Here is a 24,505-nt window from a genome sequence, read left to right as displayed (position 1 = left end):
AATGCTCACTCACTTCATGGCTGTTTGTGGGATATTGGTGTGTGCAAATTGCCAACAAAACAGACAGTGTATCCTGTGAAGCGTCTTGGGATTTCTGTCCAAAGTGAAAGGCACTATACCAAATGGAAGCATTATTATTAGTTATTTTATTTCGAAAGATTCCTTTAATAACAGGTTTAGGAATTGACCCTGGTTTTTCAGAGTCAATCTGGCCACTTTTTTAAAAAAATTTAGCAAGCACCATGGTGTTGCAAGTATCTTTTTAACTTCAAAATTATACTTTAAAAAGTATTTTTACACTAAAGGCAAAGAGATATGGAATGTTTTCTCTCTACAGTCTCGTAAATGATCGAGCGGATCTGTGAGTCTTTAATTGGGTCATAGAGAATATGGGTTTGAAGTCTCTTTGCGAAAGTAAAAATGTGGAATAAAAGTTGTTCTATAGGCTTGGAATTAAAATCTCAGCGATCGCTAAATATTTAAATAAGGCTACCAAATCCTGAGCGACAATCAAGGAAGTGAATGTGTTTAGGAATCTTGCAATTTTGACCCCAAAATGTGTCCAATGTGTCTGAAGGTATGAATGTGCCAGCAATTACAAATGCGATTTCCCATTTGGACGTGCTTCACCACAATGTGACTTTGCCTATAACACAGGTCTCCAGTGGTTGCCAGAACTGGGGTAAGCTTCTGATTTCTGGCACAGGCTGGCTGTCCTCCTGTATGTGCATGCAGTGTGTAGGGAGCTGGCAGTCAGCTGCAAAATAGTGAGTGTTTCCAGCATGAAAACCCTCATGAGGACTGTTGCAGCTGACCGACTAGCTTCCTGTACGCTGCGTGCACACACAGCAACCTGACCAGTAAAGATGACCCTAAAGACCCAGAAGTCGGGATAGTGGACTTTTTTTGTGAAACCGTGATCACAGGGGGAAGGGAGGGGGTCTCATTTTGTGGACCCAAAGCACCACGTTGCAACAGATTTGAATGTAAAACACCCACCTCACCAGACTGGTTTACAGTTCCAGCCATACTTTGGACAGACTTGACATATTTCATTGAACCACAAAAAAAGGATGAGTTTGTCTAGTTACAGCTGGTAATTACGACCTTAAAGGATTATTTCTAAAAGCTTAGATGTATTGACTATCAATCCAGACATTTCACCAACTGCAGTGCACTTTCTTCTTCATTACCATCAGATCAAGTCCAGCAGCATCAAGCTGGAATCCCAGGAAATTCAATTTCCTGAGGCTTTGTTGTCCGTGAACCCACAGCTTGTCCTCACCTACTTTTCAATGTCCCTTGTACAAACCAATATTACAGTGATCAAAAATCATTCCCCAGCATCATGTGCTGGTATTTGTCTCTGCAGCCTTACCGAGACTGGTAATAGAATTCAATTTTGAAAGATCACAGTCAAGCAGTCAAGGCTACATCATCAGTGAGTTACTTACAGGAAAATACGCATCATTCCATTATCTTTCAGAAAATCCATTGTAAGACTTCTATTGATTGAGTAAATGCTGCCCGTGTGAAGGGCACGTCCAGCCGTAGTCAATGACATTTCCATTCACTAGAGCTGGAAAGAGAAGAATTGCAATGGTGGTCTGCAACGCCTCGCTTTAGACTCAACATAGAGCAGTCTGGAAACTGCTGGAAATAAAAAGGCTATTTAATATGAAAACACACCTTTCTCTCCCTTGCTAAATCTTTCTCATAGATAAGCAATAACAGTCCCACATAGTGGTCGGTGTCCACTGGCACTAATTAAACACAAGAACGGGAATGTTTGTTACAGTTCCAGGCACTATGGCTGTTCATCCTGGAAGAGTGATAATGCCAACAAACAATCACATTTTTTCAATGATTCCATATCATATTCATCATCAGACAACCCTGCCATAGGTAACTGCACTACTAACTATTCTACAGACCCAAACAGGTTTGATAGACAAGAGTCTTACCAGGTCATTGACGAAATCATGGCAACCTTCAACAGAATTCAAAAAGATTTTACAGGTAAGAAAGCTCAAGGCATGTAACTCTCACCAATCCAAGCATATCCGAGAAAAGCTTTACAATTTGATCTGATTCAAATGCTTTAATTACTTCATGTTGTTCCATGCAGGATATTTTCCTCTCTTCCTCCCACTGAAAACAGTAGACCATCACTATAATGAATGCTACTTTTCACAGGTTTAACAAATAATGCAGCATTCAGACCTTTGTGGCAATGCAAATTCATTTCATCTTGTTTTTTCCTGCAGGTTTTCAACAAAGCCGGGCCATAATTCTAAAAATAAGTGCCCATGAGAGTTATCTTCCACTTAACTACTTCGTGAAGACAGTGCATGGTGCTAAGGACAAATTATTTTATGTGATTTATCGCAATATGATGTAGAGTATATTCGCTTTAATTAGCAACTTTAATCCACCTGAAGGAGATGGTAGCTGATAAGTACTGCTTTGAAAGGTTCATATCGTCTCACTCTACTACAATCTACTTGCTTTCTTGAGTATCAAGCTGAATGCCATAGTTTTGCAAATATCATAGAACTTGTTGCGTTTATGCATGCAAAATTGATGTGTCCACACAATATTTACAAAATCTTCTCACTTCTGTTTGCAAGTATTTTATAAAGCAATGCATTGGGCATTCACTGGGAACCTAGCGATTGTTCAAGTCATCCTCGATTGGGACTGTGCAAAGTTATTATGATCAGTTATCTCTGAACAGTGCTCGGTAAACATTTACAATTATATCCATAAATAAGACAGACGTTCAAGTTGTCAGTAGGACATCGAGACATCAATCATCCTTCGGAAACGCATTACACAAAGCCCAGCTGCTGCCACAGAGTGCTTTTAATGTGATATGCAAGACTTGGCACAGCAGCAGAAACCAACTCATGGGGATTGAACTGCTCGGATACAGGGACCAAATGTAGACTGTGTTTTATATCAGTTCCATTGTTTTTTTTTTCCATTTCACCTGACGATTATCCAGCTCTATTGGAATTCACATTCACTCTCCCCACGTTCACATTTTAAGCAAATACTAGCAGAGATCAATGGAAATTGGAGGCGGAGAGATTAACCTTTCATGAAATTCATTCCTGACCTTGAAGTGCTTTGCATCTGAAATCATGCCAAGGGGACCAGCAGAAAACCCTTCACGTCAGTATCATGAGCAACGGTCAACTTACCTGCCAGGCAGCAAATGAATGACAACGCAAAAAAATGACTGAACAGGAACCACATTCTCAGCTGTGGTTGAAAGCGGATGGCATCAACTTGGAAATCGCTGTGCTCTTGAGGTCTTGGATATCAAATCATCAGGCTTCCTATAAAATAAAGCAAAGAACCATGTTAAAACAGGTTTCTCTGGGATAGATAATTACTGCATATTTCTGTCAATCAATCAGATGGCAAACATTTGTTCAGCTCAAAATATGGTTCAAGCCCCACGGGGAGACTTTAAACTCACATAGTCTAGGCCAACACGCCATAACAATGCTGGGAGAGGACTTCATTGTCAGAGGTGCTGTGCTTTGGATAAGGACAGTGTAATAAACAAAACCCCATCTGCCTGTTTAAGTGGACATCAAAGATGCCACAATGCTATTCAAAAAGAGAAGGGAATTTCGCCTTGTGTCCTGGCCTACAATTCCCCAATAAAATTGGTCACTCACTTCATGGCTGTTTGTGGGACATTACTGTGAACAAATCGGCTGCTGCATTCACCTACAAATACACAGTCACTACATTTTACAGGGTGGTGGGTTGATTGCATCAGCAGGTGTGTGGGATCTTCCTCAGGGCTGAGGTGGCTTCGAGGTGATGTACCTGGCAACGGAATGTTGGAGTCCAGCTCATTTTTGTGTTGGTCTCAGTAATCCAATTCCTAAGCAAAGCAGGTCCACAGTACTGCAAAGCACTTCTGAAGACAGACCAGTCAACCTGGCTTATCAGAAGGACTGAGAGAGCCAGGAAAAGTTTCTTCCCACTACCTACTTTTATCCCTGCCAGCCAAATGACTAACAAATAGAGTGGTCCAAGATTGACAACCAGCAGAAAACCTGTTGGGAGTGTGATTGGCAAAGTTATGGGGTATTAATTGATTAAACTCCCGAACGCACACACTGGGGTCCCCAAGCCTGTCAATCTTTGCCTGATACTTTCTGGAATTAGGTAAACAGAGTGCATCTCTTGGTGTCCATTCCAGACAAATGGGAAATGTTATGGTTAGGTGGCATGCATTTGTGTCAGACTTTCAGTCTGGTTTGCATGCCATGGCAATGAGTTTTCCCATGTGTCAGACACCCAGATGAACCAAAACAAAAGTAAAAATCCTCAGGATCAGCACACTACAAACAGTGGAAGTGAACTGCTGGCACGCAGGCAAACCCGTGCTCCTTGAGTTTTGGGACTGACTTATGCTCAGTTCTTTGTACTAAAGGGTGCAATAGAAGAAAAGAAATATCAGCATTCACTAGAGACTATGCGGCAACTGAGTGCAAAATTGTCAAACTGGACTGAATAAATGTGCTACTGGTTTGCAGCAAATAAAAATATTCTCCAAGACCTGTGTCACTGCCCAACAACCCAACGAGAACTGCGCTAAGATAATGAAAGCAGACTCAATCTAAAATAGAAAGCTCTGTGAGTGACTGCAGCAAATAGCAATTGGAGCTCCTGATTTTCCACATGACTTGTTCTATCTTACTGAATCATTCCATTCAATGCAGTAATCAATTCAAGCTACTTAATGGCCCTGCTATAAATGCACCTCAGCTCCTGACTAGTGTCTGGATCCTTGACAGATTAGTAATACCTTCCTGAAGCCTAGAGTCACTTCAAATCATTAAGGAGAAATTGGAGGGATAAGCACTTATTTCTCTGCGACTGTCTACATTGTCAAATCTATGCAATTCAAAATTCAACCTCTAAACACTGCGAATGTTATTCCATGCAAATATTACAGAGACTCATTGTTTACTGACCCAATTTACTGGTTCAACACTTGCCACCAAATGCTGCTGAAGTGCACACATTCTGAATTACACTTCCAAGCACTAACATTGATCCAATTATTATTTTATGTAATTCAGATCCATTGCTGTTTTTTTAAGAATAGTTTGATGAACTGAAAAGGGGTAGAAGCCAAAGACCTGACCAACAATCACTCAAATAAAATTGGTCACTCCCTTCATCGGTGTTTGTCTGGGACATTGCTGTGGGTGAATTGACCTCTTTGTTCGCCTCCAAATAGAGTCCTGTAGCTTAGTGGTTAGAGCACTTGCCTCACAAGCGAGAGGACCTGAGTTTGATTCCTGGACAAGAACCTGAGTTTGATTCCTGGACATTATTATTATTAAGAAAAAATGTTCAGCAAGTTTCCTTAGTCCACATGTCTCTGTTTACCTAGCAGAAAATAATCAATTGGCGAATCGCTTTTCCAGTGGTAATGAGACGTCTCAAATATGTGATACGGCGTTATATCAAATGCAAGGATTATTATTAAACTACGCTTTTTTCCTCCAGATGTGAAAGGTGCTGTATCAAATGTAAATATTATTAATATCATTCCAGAATGATGCTGCAGGAAAAATCCAAAGTTTTGAGATGAAACTCACTAAGTTGGCAGTAAAACACTGTTCTTCCACAGCCTCATCACTCCTACATATTCACTGTTCTTTATACAAGCTGTGCAGCTTCCCCTTTTAAATGAATGACACACCCATGTGACACAACACATTTTTTTGCAGTGCCCCACTTGGATAACACTTGTCTGCGGCCCTCTCATTGCCACTCCGGTGCCCTGCTCCTGTACTGCCCCATGTTAATGCAACCCCTCTGTGCTGCTCTTCAATACTCCGAGGTCAGCGTCCCACTTTGAGACTATTCTCCAGCATCCCAATAAATGGTCAGTTCTCTGGGATCTGAAAAACAGCTAACTGGACCAACAGCAATGATTGCAACACATCTGATTTGTGATTTAGTTCAACATCAGTGACCAACCAAATCTGGTTTATCTGACAGCCATTAATTAAACAGTGCCTAAGGTGGGGAGGCGAGATGGTGACATTTCGAACAGAATCACTGCAAGCAATAACTTCCCTTCAAAAGCAATTAAACAGCAGCGCTGATTATTGGGGTCAGCTCTGGCATACACCTTCCAGGCAGCAGACAAACTGCTGTTGAAAAAAGCCCGATAATATCACTTGGAAACATTTTCAACGTGAGACATTATAACTTTTATGATTTTTTTTAATGTAAAAAAAATTCAAGTCATTGAAATATTTTAATAAGTGATGAGAAAGAACAAGGCTTTGCAGGATCCTCAAATTGTACAGGACAACCCTACAATATCTGTTATAATTCATTGTTGTAAGTCTGTTTATACCGCTGATATACCATGATTCCATACTTGATGGAAATTACGTTTCACTTCCAGCACTAACTGGCCAAAGTAAATCAACAGCGACCTGATGACCCTGGAAGCACTGACCTGTGGCCATGATTTAGTGCACCTCCTTACAAGACAGGTTGTGGGTGTATGGCCCCAACCACCATCTTTGTAACAAAGTGACCCTGCATTGTCCACATTGAAGGTTCACCTGGAGCAATAGTACTCAGGAAGCATTGAATGGTCAAATCGCTGGCAAAAACTCTTCTTGCCTGATTCATCGCTGGCTACTGCTTATTCTAGCTTTGTAAAAAGCAGCTGTGGCTAAACCCATTGACATTTCCATTCCCTCCCAGAGTTAAAATGACAAATTGGTAGTCAAATTCATAAAACATTTGTTGTTCTAGACAAAGTTTTCACATGTGCGGCCTTTGATTGGCATCACTAAGAGGAGACTCACATGCTTTCTTCCCAATGTAACTAAGATGTCAAAACAAAACTTAACATTACGCTGCTTTTAAAACATCACTTGAAAATAATCAAGTTAATAAAATCAATTACACCCGCAAAATACATAGTACAGTATATTACAGTACACTTTTCAGTATATTCTGTGAAGCGTTTTGAGACGCCTCAACATCATGATAAGGTGCTATATCAAATGCAAGGATTATTATTATTATTAATTCACTTTTATTGCAACTGAGCAGCATTATCAGTTAACTCAAAAAGTGAACTATATTCTGAACTGGAAGTGTCATAAGTGCCAATGTGAAATCCCTTATTGTGATAAACAGTGNAAAAATAATCCAGAGATATTGTATTTCAATGGGACTGCAGCAGTTTCCAAGATTACATCTTTAGAACTGTGTCACAGACGAAGATTTACAGACTGTAGATTGCTGGTGGGAGAGCAGCAGGTTAATGGATGCTGGTTGCCCTCTCCTGTGGTTTTCTGCGGATTGTAATCTGAATCAATCAATGTTTAAATGAGAAACACTGATTGGCTGCATCACAAGACTGGGCTTCATAAACGTGAAACAGCTTCAATCCACTGCTATATTTTCCATCGAACTGTTTAGCGCATTTGTGCAATTTGATGGTAACGAACAATCTTCTGGTAACACTCAATCCACAAAACGCACAGTATCTTCACTTTACAGTGTAATCTGTGAAGCTCCATGGATGTCCACCTGACGTGAAAGATGATATACCAAATGTAAGGATAATTAATGATTATTTATCTGCTGGTAACATAGAAACACACATAGGGATTAACTTCTGCAGACAGCATTGTATATTTTAACATGCAAAGTAGGTCATCTGTGGAGAAACCTCCTCTTCAGGAGGGTGTTCTGAGGCACATCTGTCTCCACATTTGATGCGCGCTGCACAATTGGGCTCAGCCTCCAACAGGCCTCAGTCTGTTAGCCCTTACAAAACAAGAAGTGGAGTCCTGTAGCTCAGTGGATAGAGCACTCCCTTGCAAGCGAGACACCTGGGTTCAATTCCAGGCAGGGCGAAACCTTGGGCAAGTTTCCTAACTCCACACACCTAATAATAATCCCTCCAAAACAAAACAATAATAAATTAGTCATTTTCAATCCACGACTGTTTGTAAGACATTGCTGTGCGCAATTGGCTGCCGTGTTTCGCCCACAAAAATACAGTCAATTCACTTTATAGTATATTCTGTGAAGCGCTTTGAGATGTCTAGAAGACGTGAAAAGCGCTATATCAAACGCAAGGATTATTATTATTAAGAAGGCGAACAAGTTTGGTGGTGGGGAAGAAGCCTTCCCTGGCATTGATGACGACTGTCATCACCCCCACAGTCTTGAACTAGTTGCTTGTCGTCATTACTAGGTGTCTTGAGGGACAACATTTTTCACATTGCCCAGTAATGACACCTCTGGTGGCAATGAGTCAAAAGGCACAAAAGTATATTTAATATTTTTATACCAATTTTCACCAAGAAAAACAAACGATTTCTGAAAATATCATGGCAACGAGCGCGAGGTGAGAGTTATTACATTGCTTTGGTGATTTTCAGAGGGTCTAGCAAACTGTGCCATTATATGAGGTGATTTTTTCTCTGGCTCATAAATATCAGATATTGTGCAATCAGTACTATTCACCACTTCCCCCCTCCTCTGTCTGATTTATGTCTTACTGTCCTGAAACTTGATAACCCTCTCGTCAGGTGCATTCATTCAATCGAAAACCTTAAAACCTCTTTAGGATCTTAGGAATAAATTACGTTATACTTCAGAAATTATGGATTTGAAATGAGAAATCTACTTACTGCAGCAAAAATGAATACATAAATAATGTCAGGGATCAAAGAATGTGCATGGCCTCTATAAGGAAATTACGCAGTCTCATTCTCGGTTCTTCAATATTAGTTTTATCAGGGTGGAATTTTAAATTTAATTCCAATCTTACCTCTTAAAATATTCAACCTGCTGTGGGGAGGGGGGGAGGAGGGGATGCTGCTGTTATCCCTCCCATGAAGTTTCAGCACTCCCTCGCCCTACCCTGCGTGAAGGGTGTGAGATAAATGCAAGTTGTGGTCGTTGTCAAGTAGCTGGAAGAAGCATCAGCAATGGCACACGTGCATTTTGCAGTAGGCACTGCTGTGCATTTCCCTGATCCCACAAGCACCGATGCCAATAGGAGCACAATGACCAGCAGATCTTTTATGATCCAGTGACTCAGCACAGCCTGGAGTTCGGAACTGGGACCTTCTAGCTCTGCCTGGCTCAGCTCCACTCCAAGACAAGACCATTTTTTTTTAATGTCAATCATAAAACTATTAAGCTGTTTAAAAACTAAGTCAATGGTTTCTAACTATCTAATTAGAATTAACTGTCATAAGAAAGGTGAAGGCTTAGTCTGTAATAATCTTCTTTCGTAATAAATCATCAAGCATTTTCTTTTAATCCCCATCAAGAAATTTCTTGCAAATTCTTGAATAATGTGTGCTTTAATTACTGAAAATATCAACCTCTCAATCTTCCCTCCTTCCTCCATACATAGAAAAATAAATGGGCCAACAAGTGAGCTCAAGCCTTTTTTTTTGTTATTCAGTAATAATAATTTATATAGTCCATCTCGTGTCGGGAGGACATCTTACAGTGTTTCACAGGATTTACCATAAAATGTGTAAAAAAGGTGTATTTTCCTCACCTTTGTCTTCAAATCCCTCCACTCCTCTGCACCCCCCTACCTCTCTGACCTCCTCTCTCCTCAAAACAGGGCCCGTTGCCTTTGTTCCTCCGGGTCTGGCCTCCTCCTTGTCCCCCAAGTCCTCCGCTCCACCCTCGGCGGCCATGCCCTCAGCCACTACCCCCCGAGGCTCTGGAACTCACTTCCTCACTCCCTTTGCCTCACTCCCTCTCTTCCTATTTTCAGGTCTCTGCTGAAGACCTTTCTTTTCGACTGCGCCTTTGGTCACCTTCCTCCCCTCTCCCTGGCTTGGCTCCGGGATCCATTACTATGAAGCGCTCTGAGACCCGTCCGGCGTGGAGGACGCTATATAAATCCAAGCTGCTGTTGTTGTTATTTTGTAGTTGAAATGATTTAGTTTGACATCAGTGACAACAAAATCTGGGTAATCTGACAGCCATTAAATAAATAGTGCTATGGGTGGACAGAAGACAGTGAAAAAGTGCTGTTCCCATTGACAATTTCTCCCCTTTCAAAAACCATTGAAAGGCATGGTTTATTTTAAATATTTTCACCATTTAGTTCTTCCCCACTTCCTCCCTCCCCGCCCACCCGGCTCAGCCCCAAAGCAATCCCAATTGAATCCTTGCATTGAAAAAGTGTCTTATCCGTGTCGTCGAGACATCTCAACCATTTACATGCCTCTGCTGCACTTTGTATTTTCTGTAGCAACGGCAGTCTGTGAGGCAGTGAGGGAATGTACAACACTCAGCACAGTGATGCTGGACAGCTCTTGTCAGCCAATGATACAGATTGTATGAGCAAGGATCAAATTAATTGCAGGTTGCAGTGAAATGCATTCAGTCAAGATGACAAAGTTAGACAGTTGTACCCAGAAACATTGCTCCTCTCCATCTCCACTCTCAAATTGATCTTGGGGCCCATTCACTGCGAGCAGCTAACTAGCCGAACATACGGCATCATGCTGCTGCAGTGATCTCTTTGTTTTTCTCTGCAGTGTCGCCAGAACCATCAGCAGAAGGTAGTGGAAGGAGAGAATGTGGCTGCAGGATCAACAATAACATTTACCTCTGGCACAATCCACAGGACATCACATTTCAATTGCCAGCAGTATCAGGTTGAATCAAGATTCTTCACGAAAAGAAAATGATACATTTTTTCCATGCCTCTTTTTGCACAAAAAGCAACAGATTTTATTTTGGAACTAATAACCTCAATCCAACATTAAATTGCACCCAGCTGGTACATATACACAACAAAGAGCTGTCTGCTGTTTTAGACACAAATTAGATCAAGTAAAATTTTAATGAGTTCAACCACTTAACAAAACTGGAAACGCTCAGTCCCACATTACTTTGATGAATAAACCAGACAGAAAAAAACATGAATCAGAATTTAAATTGTAAATTATTGATTCACATTCTCAAAGACAAACTCTCATGTGCAGTGTTCGCATTCTCCCATAAATATTTCAAAGTTCTCAGGAATTAAAAGCTTTGATAAGACCATGGACGTCTTGCACTTCAGTTAATCCTGCGTCCATAAGCTCAGTGAAAATCGATACATGCTGCACACGTGAAAAGCTTCACTAAGTGCAAGAGTGCTGCAACTTTTTAATGGAAAGGGGAGTGCTTCTGAATAGGGAAAGAAACACGAGCAGTAAAACTGTATTTTTTTAATGCCAGAGAAAGCTTACAAAATGGATTTTGCTCGACTTGTGTTTCTTCAATTAATGGGTGCAGACATTTCTGTCACTTGGAAAGTTATTGATAATTTAATGTGTAGAACTGATTTGTTTGGGAAGCAGTGAATCTGATGAGTAACTAGGTTCTTATCGTCAGGCCCAAACAAGTCAGCTTTCCCCTATAAGACCATTCTAAAGGAAAGAAATACAATCTTTTTAAGGTCAAGGTAAATACGCCTTGATCGGTATGCAGAGAGGTAAGCAGCTGTTGGTGAAGCTCCACGCTTTCAACTGATGGAAGTAGTTACTGCTGATTGGGTCAGAATGAGTGTCTGGGGTTGCAGGCAGGAGTAAACTGGCAATGCTCATTTGCATTTCATGCTGAGCTGCTCACAAACAAGTTTGCAAACAGTTTCTCACACCTGCTTTCCACTTTATGAAGTGTTTTTTCTTTGATGATTTCAAAGAATACCTCAATGTTGATTTCAGGATCCAAGGGTTGGACTATTGACCATTACAAGGTTAACTGCATGTGAAACTGCACTGACCGTCAGTCGTAAGCCAACTGTCTGGATTTCTCTGACTTTTCAATCAAGTGACACCTGTGTACATTATATACCAGCAATCAATTACTCCATTTGCTGTTCCACAGTAAGTGTATTTTCATTACCAAACTCAAACCAATATTAATTGGGACTAAATAATTTCTACCATTCTGGTGCACAAAGGATGCATACAGCCATGACAACAATACCTGTCTAGCAGCGAGCTTCATGCTAACATCAATCTAGTATTGTGCCCTGTAATTGAATTGGTCCAAAGCTAATATTTAACCTCTGACTAGTTGTCAGATTACCAGCACCCTGGGGCCAAAGCTTATGTAGGAGCTTTTGCAATAAGTATATATTGCTTCTTGTTGGTATTGTGATTGAAGCAATTTCACGATAGGTGCAAAAATGAAGTCAGCTGAGAGGCTTTAATGCTTTGCAAGTGGTTTAAAGAGTTCTTGTCATTTTTTAGGGGAATAGGTTAACCTTGTTTTTTCACTTCTACTTTTCAGAAATGACCACCTGCTGCTATTCAACTGAGAGATGTGGAACTAACTCCAGGATTTCGCAGCTCCTGAGAGACAAGGCAACACTTCAGTCAGTGCAACTCTCGTGGAGTAGCCAGTGTTTTCTTTGCTGCTTCTGCAGGGGCTACAGCAAACCCATCTGAGCTTGTCAGTGACAACTCAGGGTTAAATACAGGCTCTGCACAAAGGAGAAGCAATCGGTTTGGATTTCAGACTGCATCCATGTCAATGGCACTGTTCACGGTTAAGGGGGAAGGAAACAAAAAAAGATGGGATGGAAAAGGACAGAAAGTTTTTCTTTAGATGGAAGGGTAATGGGGAGAAAATGACATCTTCAGTATCTGAGCAGCAAGTTTAGGTTTTGAGACTGTTCCTGAAAATGACCATCAATCAGCAGATGTGTTCTATGCCAGAGAGAGGAACAAAACTCCCATCAGACCTGCCTTTCCCAATCCTTTGAAGTAGATCTTTTGATCAGTTTATGATTATTTTTCAAACCTAGTAATTTTGTTTGATAACAAAGCAATGTTGCCTGCCGTTAAACCATGAAATGGTGATTTGAGCAAGATTAAAGGGTTTTTATTAAAAAAAATAAAACATATAAAAAGCAGACACAAAAGGTCAGGCTCAAGAGAGTAAAAGAGTGAACTTCAGCTCACTGAGATTTCCTTAAGACTAAGAAGAAATGTAGATTGCAGCAAATTTATATGGGGGGCCAAAAATCAAAGTTCACAAACTGGAACCCATGATTGTGGCCATACCCCAAAGCTCCAGAGAGGTCAGAAACCCAAACACTGCACAAACGCTGGAATGGACTTCGAGATTAGAATATATGGTAAAGCTGGCACCAGAGATTGACAACTCCTGGTTAAATTCTGTCAGAATATCTGCTGGGAGCTGTTTGTCTGGCTCTAATATTGGAGGAAGGGGACAACAACCCAAAAAGCTTAAGTCAAACCCCAAATTGTTTAGTGTAGAAGCTGATAATTAGTGCGACTATTACCCCTTGTTCATGGAACGGAATGCAATGCCACCTTCTCACACCTCAGTAAGCACAGCTGTGGCCTCATCTTTCATTGCTTTTAACCTGCGTGAAAATAAAACCCTGCTTATCCTTATTTAGTCTAAAAATAAGACAAACATGGTATATCTAATAAATAAATAAACAAATAAATCAATAATCCTTGCATTTGATGTAGCTCCTTTCAAAGTGCAGTGTGTGATCTCCCCCTCCCGCTTCTCCCAAGTTGCCTTGGTCTTCACAACCAGCCCTTTAATTTCTGTGGCAGCTGGACAAGCAGCTTTCAGGCCACTTCAGTGGGAATTACAATAAATATAAATCATAGAAATTGGGCTGTAGGACAGAACCACTCTCACATGAAATGCACACCGAAGTCTAAATATTCCACCAGGCCGGCCATATTCTGCTAAATTTAAAGCACTGGAATCAATTTTAAGAATGGGTTTGAGCTTTCACGGGGCTGATCCTGACTGAAGCAGTATTATCAGCATGCATGAAGTGAATTTAAAACCAGGCACTAAATCATTTTTACTTTAATGATACATGCTGATGTCGTGGTCTAAAATGCAGCAATTTCAAACTGGAATCCTTGGCAGGGATCCCATTAGAATTCCCACTGATCCAAAAGAACACTGGAAACAACCATGTTTCCCGATTTGGTTGACTTGAATTCTTTGTGAGGAATTCCATGAGAAACATAGCTAATTTATCAATGGTATAAGTCATGCAGGGGTTTATTGGGAGCCTGGCTCCAGTGTGATTCATTCATCATTTATACTGCATTGTGCATCTCTGACAGCAAATTGTTGCTGCTATCACAGTCAATCACCTACAAGTGTAAATGTAACATTCAGAGTTTTCAAAGGGATTAAGCCCTTCTCTGTTCACTTTGGAGTCTGTGACATTTCCAGACTGCAATCGATGGATCACAGCAAAGGATCACACTGTAGCCTCAATAAATTAAATGAACCATTTCATCATTGGAGTAACAGAGAAACAAACTGGATGGAGATGTGCCATTACTTAAAAAGGGATGACCTAACAGCCATAGAGAGTGTAGATACCAAGCAATACAGGGCAAAATTAATAAAGTTAAGAGCATCAGTGAAACACTTCAGAAGCTGAAACCTTGGAACTATGAAAACTATCAAGACTGTGCTATTTTTTTTCTCTCCCCTTAATCTCATTCCACATCCTCCTTTGCTCTCTAGTCACTTTAATATTCCTCTTTTCAAGCGTCAACAGCATGGCTGTCTGCAGAGGCCAACACTGAATATAAAGTGAAACGGAGTGTTTTCAAATGTGCAAGAAAGCAAGCACGTAAGCAAGAAAGCAAGTTGACCGCACGTCCACTTAACCAAAACTGAGCCAGATACCAGAGCAGAAATATCAAGTTGCGTTCATGTGCACAAGGTTAATCAGATCATGAAAAGGCAGGGTGAAAGTGTTTATTCAGCAATCTATAGTGTATGGTAAGAGATGGAAAGAGAGTCAGAGAAAGAGATACAGTAGGTCAGACACATAGAAATGGGGAAAGAGAAAGAACGGTGCAAGATAGAAATTAGAGAAAACAAGAAAGAAAGCAAAGAAAGACAGAGAGAGAGAAAAAGAGAGAACAAAATACTAATAATCCTTGCATTTGGTATAGTGCCTTATCAAGTCGTTGAGACGGCTCAAATGCTTCACAGAATATACCGAAAAGTGGATTATGTATTTTGTGGGTGAAACATGGCAGCCAATTTCGTACAGTTGTGGATTCAGTGACCAAATTATTATCGTTATTTTAATCATTACTTTATTATTACCTCTGGAAAAGCGATCCATCAAACAACTAACAATTGGGTTCCTACTTCCTGCTAAACTAATAAAAGAACAATGCTGTATATTTTCAGCAGAAAAAGAAAGTAAGCAAGTTAGTATGTTAGAGTCATAGAGAGAGAGAATAGCAGTGAGAGAGAGGAAAGTGGCTTGCATAGTGTGGCACAACAGTGACAGAATAACTCCTAATGGAAGAATGTTTTGGTTAGTACTGGAGCCAATTTGTATTTTGTATGATGACTAAATAACTTTTAAAAAAGTGCATTTAAGTAACTTTTTAATGACTAAGTACCCTTAAAGAGTGACGCGCCCACAGAACATACAGTCAATCCACTTTACAATATATTCTGGAATGCATTATAAAACGTCTCAATGACGTGACAGATTGTAAAGGGTTATAATAGAGGATCACACTTTTTATTTAGCTTTGCAAATACTGCAGTGGGCAGTGGTTGAAACACCAGCTGGAACCTTTAAAAGATAGGATAGAAACATCAGGACATTGTAAGAACTTTACATTCATTTTTCAGATCAGTCTTTAAACAGAGACGATGCAAAAAATCTGGAATTAGTTATTTTGGCTCAAGAAATAATAACATATGCAGAGGTCAGTAAATCATCTGTTATGAAGGAATTCCACAATGCTTGCAGAGCACCTGGGCCATATGGCAGATATCCTGGAAGCCTAAAATAAACAGGTAAAGCCCTTAAGCTCTATAAATATGGAAGATGCATTTGAAGACTGAATGATAATTAATGTTACCCTGGCTTAGTTGGTAACACTCTCATCTCTAAGTTAGAAAATTATTCAATTTACATAGTCTCAGCTAATACTCCAATACATTGCTGGGGGAATTCCTGCATTGTTAGAGGTATAGTTCTTTGGATGAGTACTATTTGCCTGTTCAGGTGGACATTTAAGATCTCATGGCACCATTCGAAAAGAGAAGGGAGTTTCTCCCAATGTCCTGGCCAGTCAAAATTGGTCATTTCAAGGCTGTTTTGTAGGATGTCACTATGCAAATTGGCTGTTGCATTTGCCTACCAAGTACACAATCACTGCATTTGATAATAAAATCCTGTGAATCACTTTGAGATAACATCCCAAAGTGAAAGGCATTGTATCAATTGCAGGGATCATTATTATTAATTTGACTCCATTCTTCTACTCCAAAATTATTTATTTCATTTTCTATCCTAACATAAGTCAGGTTTGCTGATGTCACACACTTTCAAGCCATAGGAGACACATTCAGTTCAGTCTGAGCACTGTCATTTCTAATGTAGCCAGCACTCAGCAGTAACCCTTTCCTCCCTTTCCTCCTTCAAGGCCGGTCTCAAGACCTTTCTCTTTGACCGTGCCTTCAGCTCCCCTCTCGCCTCTCTACCCCCTCCACGCTCCGTCCCTCCCCTCACCCTGACCATTTCCCCCCTGCTCGGGTCCTAACCCAACTGTACGTGAAAGGCGCTCTATAAATGGAATCTTGTTGTTGTTGTATCAGCTTCAGTACATGCTAAAATCAAACTAATTTAACTTTCTTGGAGCATCAGATTCAAAAGCTTCCCATCAGAATCTAACACAGTCGTCAGGTTCTGATGTGCCTTGTATATATTCCTCTAAAATCCCAGCACTTGGATTGTCATTTTGGAGTGAATAACTGGTGGTGGCAGCAAGAAAGTCTTCCCACTTTTTTCATGATAGCCTGCAGCATCGCATGGTGTGCACTGATAAACCATGAGCTGATGAGTTTGTCTCACAGAGAAAAACGGCATCATATTTCCTTCCTACTCACTCGCTACTTAGTCTAAGCCCTGCATTCTGAGATGCACAGCAATCCTGTGTCCTCGGGGCATTTTGCCATTGTCAGAATAATGTAATTTAACTCAATGCAACCGCTACAAATCACAAAAATCTGATTATATTTGGAGAGCATCAATTTGATAAACAAAGCTTGGCCTGTGGGTACGACAATGGCTGAAATTTAACTTGACTGAAAATTTCAAAGCTGTCCACTCACCTAAATAAGAAAGGGACTCAACACAAATTCCTTTCAACAAATAAGCAACTGCTAAATTCGGAAAAAGGTTTGGATGAAGAAGATTCTTTCGCCCATTTGATCTCATCCTTCCAGAATATTATTCTGAATGTAGCTTGAAGCTGTTCATGCTGTCAGCACCACCCTCCATTTTAACCTGTTCGAGCTGTTCAGGACCCCCCTGTATAATAGAATATAATCCTTGCATTTAATATAGCCCTTATCACATCGTCGAGATGTCTCAGAGTGTGTGGCACTGCAAAGTGTAGTGACTGTGTATTTGTAGGCAAAAGAGGCAGCTAATTTGCACACAGCAATGTCCAACAAACAGCTATGAAGTGAATCTGGAGGCTTGTTGGCCAGGACACCAGAAGAAACTCCCTTCTCTTTTTAAATGGTATCATAGGATCATTAATCTGAAGAGGCAGGTAGAACATCGGGTTTAACATCTCATCCAAAGAACGGATGTATAATTGTAACAGTGAATAGTCAGCAGAGCGCTGTCCTGCATCAGCGATAGAGTGAGAAGTACTAATTAAAATTCCTGCTCCACAGTGCACTGCTGCTGGGAATGATATTATATTGCTTCAAGCACCATATCAATAAAAGACCATTCCACATTGTCTTTACACCCCGTGTTTCAATAGTACAACTCAGTCATCTGTTATGAAAAAAAATGTGGGGTGAACATTTAGCTCCAGGAAACCCAAGTTTACGGCAAGCAAAAGATAAATTGTACAAGCTCTTTCCTTACAGATTTGATGCAAGCTGAATGATTCCACTTGTCATATTTCCTCTATCAACCTATTTCTCACCAATCTCTTTAAACAGAAGGAATAGTTTGGCTGTATGGAATAAGACCATGGAATGGTTGGCTTGTGGAGTGGGCTCAGTAGAACGAATGGCCTTCTCCTCTTCTTAAATTTGATCCCCACTAAACCAAACTGCTGTGCTCAATTGTAATATCGAAAACAACTGCTAGACAAGCTGGCTTACAAGGGTAGCACAGACAGGGAAATAAAATCAGAGACCTTTGACTCATTGGACACATCTGCTGAGCCATCGGGGAAATTTTTGAAAAGGATGAAACCTCACGGTTTGAACTTTTGTATCATTTACTTCCATTTAGTGCTGACAGCATTATGGTTGTTCTGGCACCAACCCCATGAAACTACAGGACGGTCACACTTTATGAAACTGAACGCAGCCATAAAGAATTAATATACAAAGATGAAAACACCAACTTAACCAGTTATCAAGGGATGGTGCAAGTTGAACAAGACATCAGCCACTCTTTGTGTCAAATATTAACATAATACAAGTGCAGCAATAACTCATGATTGAATAGGACTGAATACCACTTGTAAGCCATGGTCACTCACTGAGTACCAGCAATGTCTAATGTCACATTTGTTTTGGTGTCAGCAGAAAGAAAGGCAACAGGAAAAAATAGAGAGGAATATGGTAAACAAAGCATCATTCATTCTGATACAACCAAAGAGACAAATATTTGCATTTGAAGAACAGCAGCATCTGTGGTCTATTTGCTTGTGCAGACATGTGTTCACTGATAATGTGTCATCAATTGGATAAATGCCACATTGGCACATTTCTTCACTGCCGTAGGATTCTCAGTTACTGTTACACTTCTTAAGTTCTTGGCCGAAAATGGCTTCCAAGCTACAAAGATGGCTGCTGCGTTTCACCCACAAAATATACAGTCAATTCACTTTACAGTATATTCTGTGAAGCTGTTTCCTAATTGAGTCTTGTGACCTAGTCTCAACCACTCGTTAAGGAAATTTCATCCAGCTGTTGATTAGCTTCTATGTGAAGAAGTACTTCTTGGTGCCTGTCCTAAAGTTACCCTGTACAGCCCTGATGCCTTGGATAACAGAAATAATAGTTTCAAGAACCTCCAACTGACCAATGACCCAATGGAGACCAGACTGAATGAAATCTTCAATTACTGATCAACCTTCATGGATCACAAACCGGTGATGGACAAACCAGCCTACACAGCAGACTTAAGCCTTGGAGAAATTCCAAAACACCAATCAACCTCAGCTTGCACATCATTAGGTCAAGCCTGAATTCTGGTCCTGAGTGCTTTCTTCAGCCAGCTGCTGATATCTGAGATGCCTCTCCCTGAAGATGGGGCAAAGAAGACTGAGGCAATGCATCATCCATCAATCTGTGTGATCCTTAGATTCTGAAAGAAGAATCTTAATGATTCATTTCATGAACATATAACATCCCCACTAACACCTTTACTTCCTCTCTGCATTCAAAACCTCCTTTAAAACCTATTTTTTCAAAAATACATTTGACCACCTTCCCCCTCTCTTTGAGATCCCCTCAGTTGACACACCATGGCCTCATCTTGTTGGTTGATTGCAATCTTCACCTTCATCTTTGTGTCATCAGTGAACCACTTTCTGACTATGCCTGGGTGATTTTAAAAATGATGTGCAATAAGTCAAATCTTCTAAGACAACTCCACAAGCTTGGTCGATTACAGAGTTTGGCAGATTTAAGATGGCCCTAAAGGAAGGAGTTGTATATCCTTGGTATCTCCTCCAGCTGAGTAGGATCTCTGTTTGGGAAAAGTTGCTTTCTTCCTTCTCTGAACCAAAAATGCCATTACAAATATGTCTTTAAATGTAGTAATGCAAAAGCCAAGACCTTCACTTCAAGATTTAACATCTTTAAAATTATGATTGAAATTGTGCTTTCAATTGAAAAGAAGAATAGATTACAGGGATAGGTGAGGAAACAGATAGCAGGAGCATGACTGACAGTGGAATTGGAAGTGGAAACAAAAGCACTTTGGATCACCTATGGAAACATGACCGTCCAGAACAATTAGTCCAGGAAATTTATTTTGCTCAAGTCTCTATATGAGGCAAACAAAACCCTTCCTTTCTTTTACCAGTTACATTTCTTTTACTTGGGCAACATATTGTCTGACTTCAGTATTTGTAAGTCACCAAATGAAGGAGAGGTGGTGGGAGGGAAACAAGTCACTGAGAAAGACTAGCAGCCCAATTCATTTCAATATATTATTGTGTGTCAGGCTGGCTCAGTTGGTAACACTCTCACCTCTGAGAAGCTTGTGGATTCTCCGACCTCTCCGACCTACTATCCCCCTACTTACCTGTCCGTACCCTCCATTCCTCTGGCTCCGGTCTGCTCCACATCCCCCGCCCCAACCGCCCTACCATCAGTGACCGGGCCTTCAGCCTCTCAACAACAACAACAACAACAAGATTCCATTTATAAAGCGCCTTTCACGTCAGGAGGACGTCCCAAGGCGCTGCACAGTTGGGTCATGACCCGAGCAGGGGGGATATGGTCAGGGTGAGGGAAGGGAGGGAGCGAGGAGGGGGGAAATGGTCAGGGTGAGGGGAAGGAAGGGAGGGAGCGAGGAGGGGGAAGAGAGTCGAGAGGGGAGCTGAAGGCACGGTCAAAGAGAAAGGTTTTGAGACCGGCCTTGAAGGAGGAAAGGGAGGAAGCAAGGCGAAGGCACTGGGGGATGGAGTTCCAGAGCCTCGGGGCTGAGAGGCTGAAGGCCCGACCACCGATGGTAGGGCGGTTGGGGCGGGGGACGTGGAGCAGACCGGAGCCAGAGGAACGGAGGGTACGGACAGGTAGGTAAGGGGATAGTAGGTTGGAGAGGTAGGAGGGAGCAAGGCCGTGAATGGCCTTGTAGGTGAGGATGAGGATCTTGAAATCAATCCTCTGGGGGATGGGGAGCCAGTGGAGGCGAGCGAGGGTGGGAGTGATGTGGTCCCGAAGCCTGGTGCGGGACAGTACACGAGCTGCAGAGTTCTGAATGACTCTCAGCCCCTGGGCTCTGGAACTCCATCCCCCAGTGCCTTCGCCTTGCTTCCTCCCTTTCCTCCTTCAAGGCCGGTCTCAAGACCTTTTTCTTCGACCGTGCCTTCAGCTCCCCTCTCAACTCTCTACCCCCTCCTCGCTCCCTCCCTTCCCTCCCCCTTACCATTTGCACCCTGCTCGGGTCCCGACCCAACTGTCAAGCGCCTTGGGACGTCCTCCCGACATGAAAGGCGCTTTATAAATGAAATCTTGTTGTTGTTGATTCAAGCCCCACAATGGGATATGCAACTCACCAAGTTGACAATGCAATGGGGATGTGCTTCACTTTCGGAAGTGCTGTCCTTAGGGTGAAATGTTAAACCAATTTCCTGTCTGCCTGCCCTCGATGACGTTGAAGATCCCATAGCAATGTTCAAAAGAGAAATGAATTTCTCCTGGTGTCCCACTGTTACTGGGATGATGCTGTGCGCAAAACTGGCTGCTGCATAAATCTACAAAATACACACAGTCCTACATTTACACTATATCTTGCGAAGCAAACTGGACTGTAAACATTTCTATAGCTATAAAACATGATTTAACATCAAAATGAAAACCTCATCCCAGTCATGTTTCCTAACCTTCTTTCCAATTATTTATTCTTCAACTGTATGACCTTTCCTGTGCAGATGTTTTGCAGCTGAAGGGATTTATTCCTGAAGAAGTCAAATGGTCAAAAATTATCTCAGTACAGTTAATCATCAATCAAAGCAATGCCTGATCACAACAGCGGCACAAATTACCCAGCAGCATTTACATTCTGCACTGCAAATGCTTAAAGTTTAATGTTCCATGTTGTAGATTTATGGACAAGCAATTCACAAGCTCCAAAGGTCACAACAATACATTGTCACAAAATTGCCTGGTGATGTGTGGTTTGAATGTGAAGTGTATGCAATTCATTTGGATGAACACAGATACTACAGTGACAGAATGCACTCATCCCGCATTTGAAAATACTTGATGAATTATTTTAGCACAAAACAAACACATACCTTAAATCAATAGCACTCCGCCAAGCATATGTTGACTGTTTCCAACTTTGTGGATAAAATTATTTATTTGTATGAAAGATATTTAATTCCCAGCTGCACTAGTGTCCTGACAGCTCCTTCCTCCACTCTGCTCCCTGACATACATTCACATACACTTACATACATACACATGCACACTTACATACATACATATATTCAAAAGAATCCCAGTGCATTTGTATGAGTCGGTGTCATTCTGCTTCCACTTGCAGCGGATTTATTGACTGAGGTTAACTATAGCCAATGCACCAATATGAGAGAGCAAATTATTAATAAACAAATTCAAATGGGTTTTTCGGAAATCAGGAAATGGTTGTAATGGAGAGAAATAAGTCTTCCATAAAATCTTGATAACGCACCAATAGTTAACAAACTGCAACCTTTGTGATGCACAGTACCTTTCATTTTACTTTCCATTTATGTTTTCTGATTGAAGCCAAATACACAATGGACATTAATTAGCATTGTGAGCCATCAATATGCATGGATTTTGCAATTTGTGTCAAACGTGCTCTGAGAAAGGAAAGCAATTCTTTATTCAAAAGTTTTTTTTGCAGTTGAAGAGTTTTTTTAAAAACCATATGAATGGACCTCTTGATATTTCATTTCGTTCAAATCTTGGAAAAGACAGCAAGAACGCACTCAGAAAAATTCAGGACATGAGTACAGGTAGGGATTATTTTCTGATATGCAATATCTTTCATATGATGAAAAAGTTTCATCCACAAGGTTGTAAATGGTCAACATATGCTTGGCGTAATTCTATCAATTTAAGGGATGTGTTTGTTTAATAAATGAATGCTAAAATAATTCATCAAGTATTTTGCAAATGTGGAATGAGCGCATTCTGTCGCTGTGGTACCTGCACGCAGCCACGTGAATTGCGTACGATTCACATTCAATCCACACAACACCAGGTAAATCCGCTCTGTTGTGCAGAGCTTTTTTTCTGTGGAGAAGGGTAGGGACCAGAATAACAAAATGAGGACAAAACCACCATTGTCCTTGGATGGTGTCTTTCAATAGAACAAATTGAGAAATGGAAAATTGTGAACTAATCTACAGTGATTTACTCTCCAGTAATTACTGAAAATAACTTCACATTAATGAATATTTCCTCCTCAAGCACGTAGAGTTCACTGGCTGGCAGTATCGACCAGACTCTTTGGTGAGGCAAAAGGGGGAGAGGGGCAGATATAACACGAACACTGAACCACCTGTACAAACCTCACAACATCTGTAAGATAAATATCTGTTGCACGAGAGCAATTGGCAAGCAGTAATGGTATCTCAGGATGCAGATAACAGGGAAGACAGACAAGCTTTGATCTTGTGATTCATTAGGTCATTTGCAATCTTTGAATGGCAGTGAATAGCGCGAGTTCTTCATTCTCTGCACAGTGACACACAGTTCACCAACAATCGAAGTGTTGTTTACTGGTTTTATACGGCTGATAGTTTCTTAAGGGCTCATGATACATTCGGTTTTCAGCTCAATTTTCATTTCGTTAGATTTCCTGCTCGTTGGATTTCAAGACTTGCATGCTTCCTTTTATTTTATTCAACTGATCAAAAAATAAATTATTATCTGTACAGCACTTCAAATTTCCATCTCCCCCTCCCACAGGTCCACACCCAATTTCAATCAAAATAACATCAACAGCGACGACAACTTTACCCTTATGTAGCTCCCTGTTCAGTTTGGGAGAATGTCTCAAAGTGCTTTTTTAAGACTGCAGGAGCCTATGCTGAGCTGAAGCTTCAACCCAGCACAGTCCTTTGTGTATGTGAATGGGTATTCGCGGGGAGGACAAAGTGCAATCAAAAAGGTAGATAATCAGACAAGATTTAAACGCAGACGACAGGGAACCATAAGAAGAATGGAAACTGGTCTGAGAGAGAGAGAGAGAGTGAGAGAGAGAAGTAGGGGAGGGAGGGAACATACACAAAAACTAGCAAAACACAGCAGTGTTTCCTTGGTAACGAGAGACATATGAGATCCCGCAATGCTTCTGCTCACTGCAGCGCTTCTCAAAATCTGCAGTTGTCAGTCTGGTATCAGGGAAGTAGCAACGGTCTGTCAGGCTTGGTGACCCCAGGTGAGAGACAAGGGAGTCAGACACCAAGGGGTGGGAGAAGACAGACAGAAAAGTGCAAGGCTCCACATCTGAAGCAGAAGATAGAAGCGTAGAGAGACACAACAGAAACAACATTGAAGATTGTGACAGGTGTCAAAATAAATTACATTTATATAATACTTTTCACATAGGGGTATTTTACAATTATATAGCCCTCAAAGACATTACCCCACATGAAGGGTGCTATACAAATGCAAGTTGTTGTTGTATGCTGAAGCAGGA

The 24,505-nt window shown here is 41.0% G+C and overlaps 1 protein-coding gene across 2 annotated transcripts in view; it reads right to left on the bottom strand.

Moving 5' to 3' along the window:
- The window catches only part of cntn1b (contactin 1b), a 259,706-nt gene that overhangs the window by 180,692 nt on the left and 54,509 nt on the right, over positions 1–24,505 (bottom strand). For both annotated transcript variants that reach the window (XM_007894635.2, XM_042335104.1), the window contains exon 2: positions 3,207–3,344. In XM_007894635.2, the coding sequence (XP_007892826.1) occupies positions 3,207–3,261 (55 nt within the window). In that variant the 5' untranslated portion in view covers positions 3,262–3,344. The remainder of the gene's footprint in view (positions 1–3,206; positions 3,345–24,505) is intronic.

The sequence above is a fragment of the Callorhinchus milii genome, unplaced genomic scaffold, assembly GCF_018977255.1.
Source record: "Callorhinchus milii isolate IMCB2004 unplaced genomic scaffold, IMCB_Cmil_1.0 Scaffold5, whole genome shotgun sequence".
NCBI lineage: Eukaryota > Metazoa > Chordata > Chondrichthyes > Chimaeriformes > Callorhinchidae > Callorhinchus > Callorhinchus milii.
The sequence above is the reverse complement of the archived record's forward strand: the minus strand, read 5'-3'. Positions and strand labels throughout refer to the sequence as shown.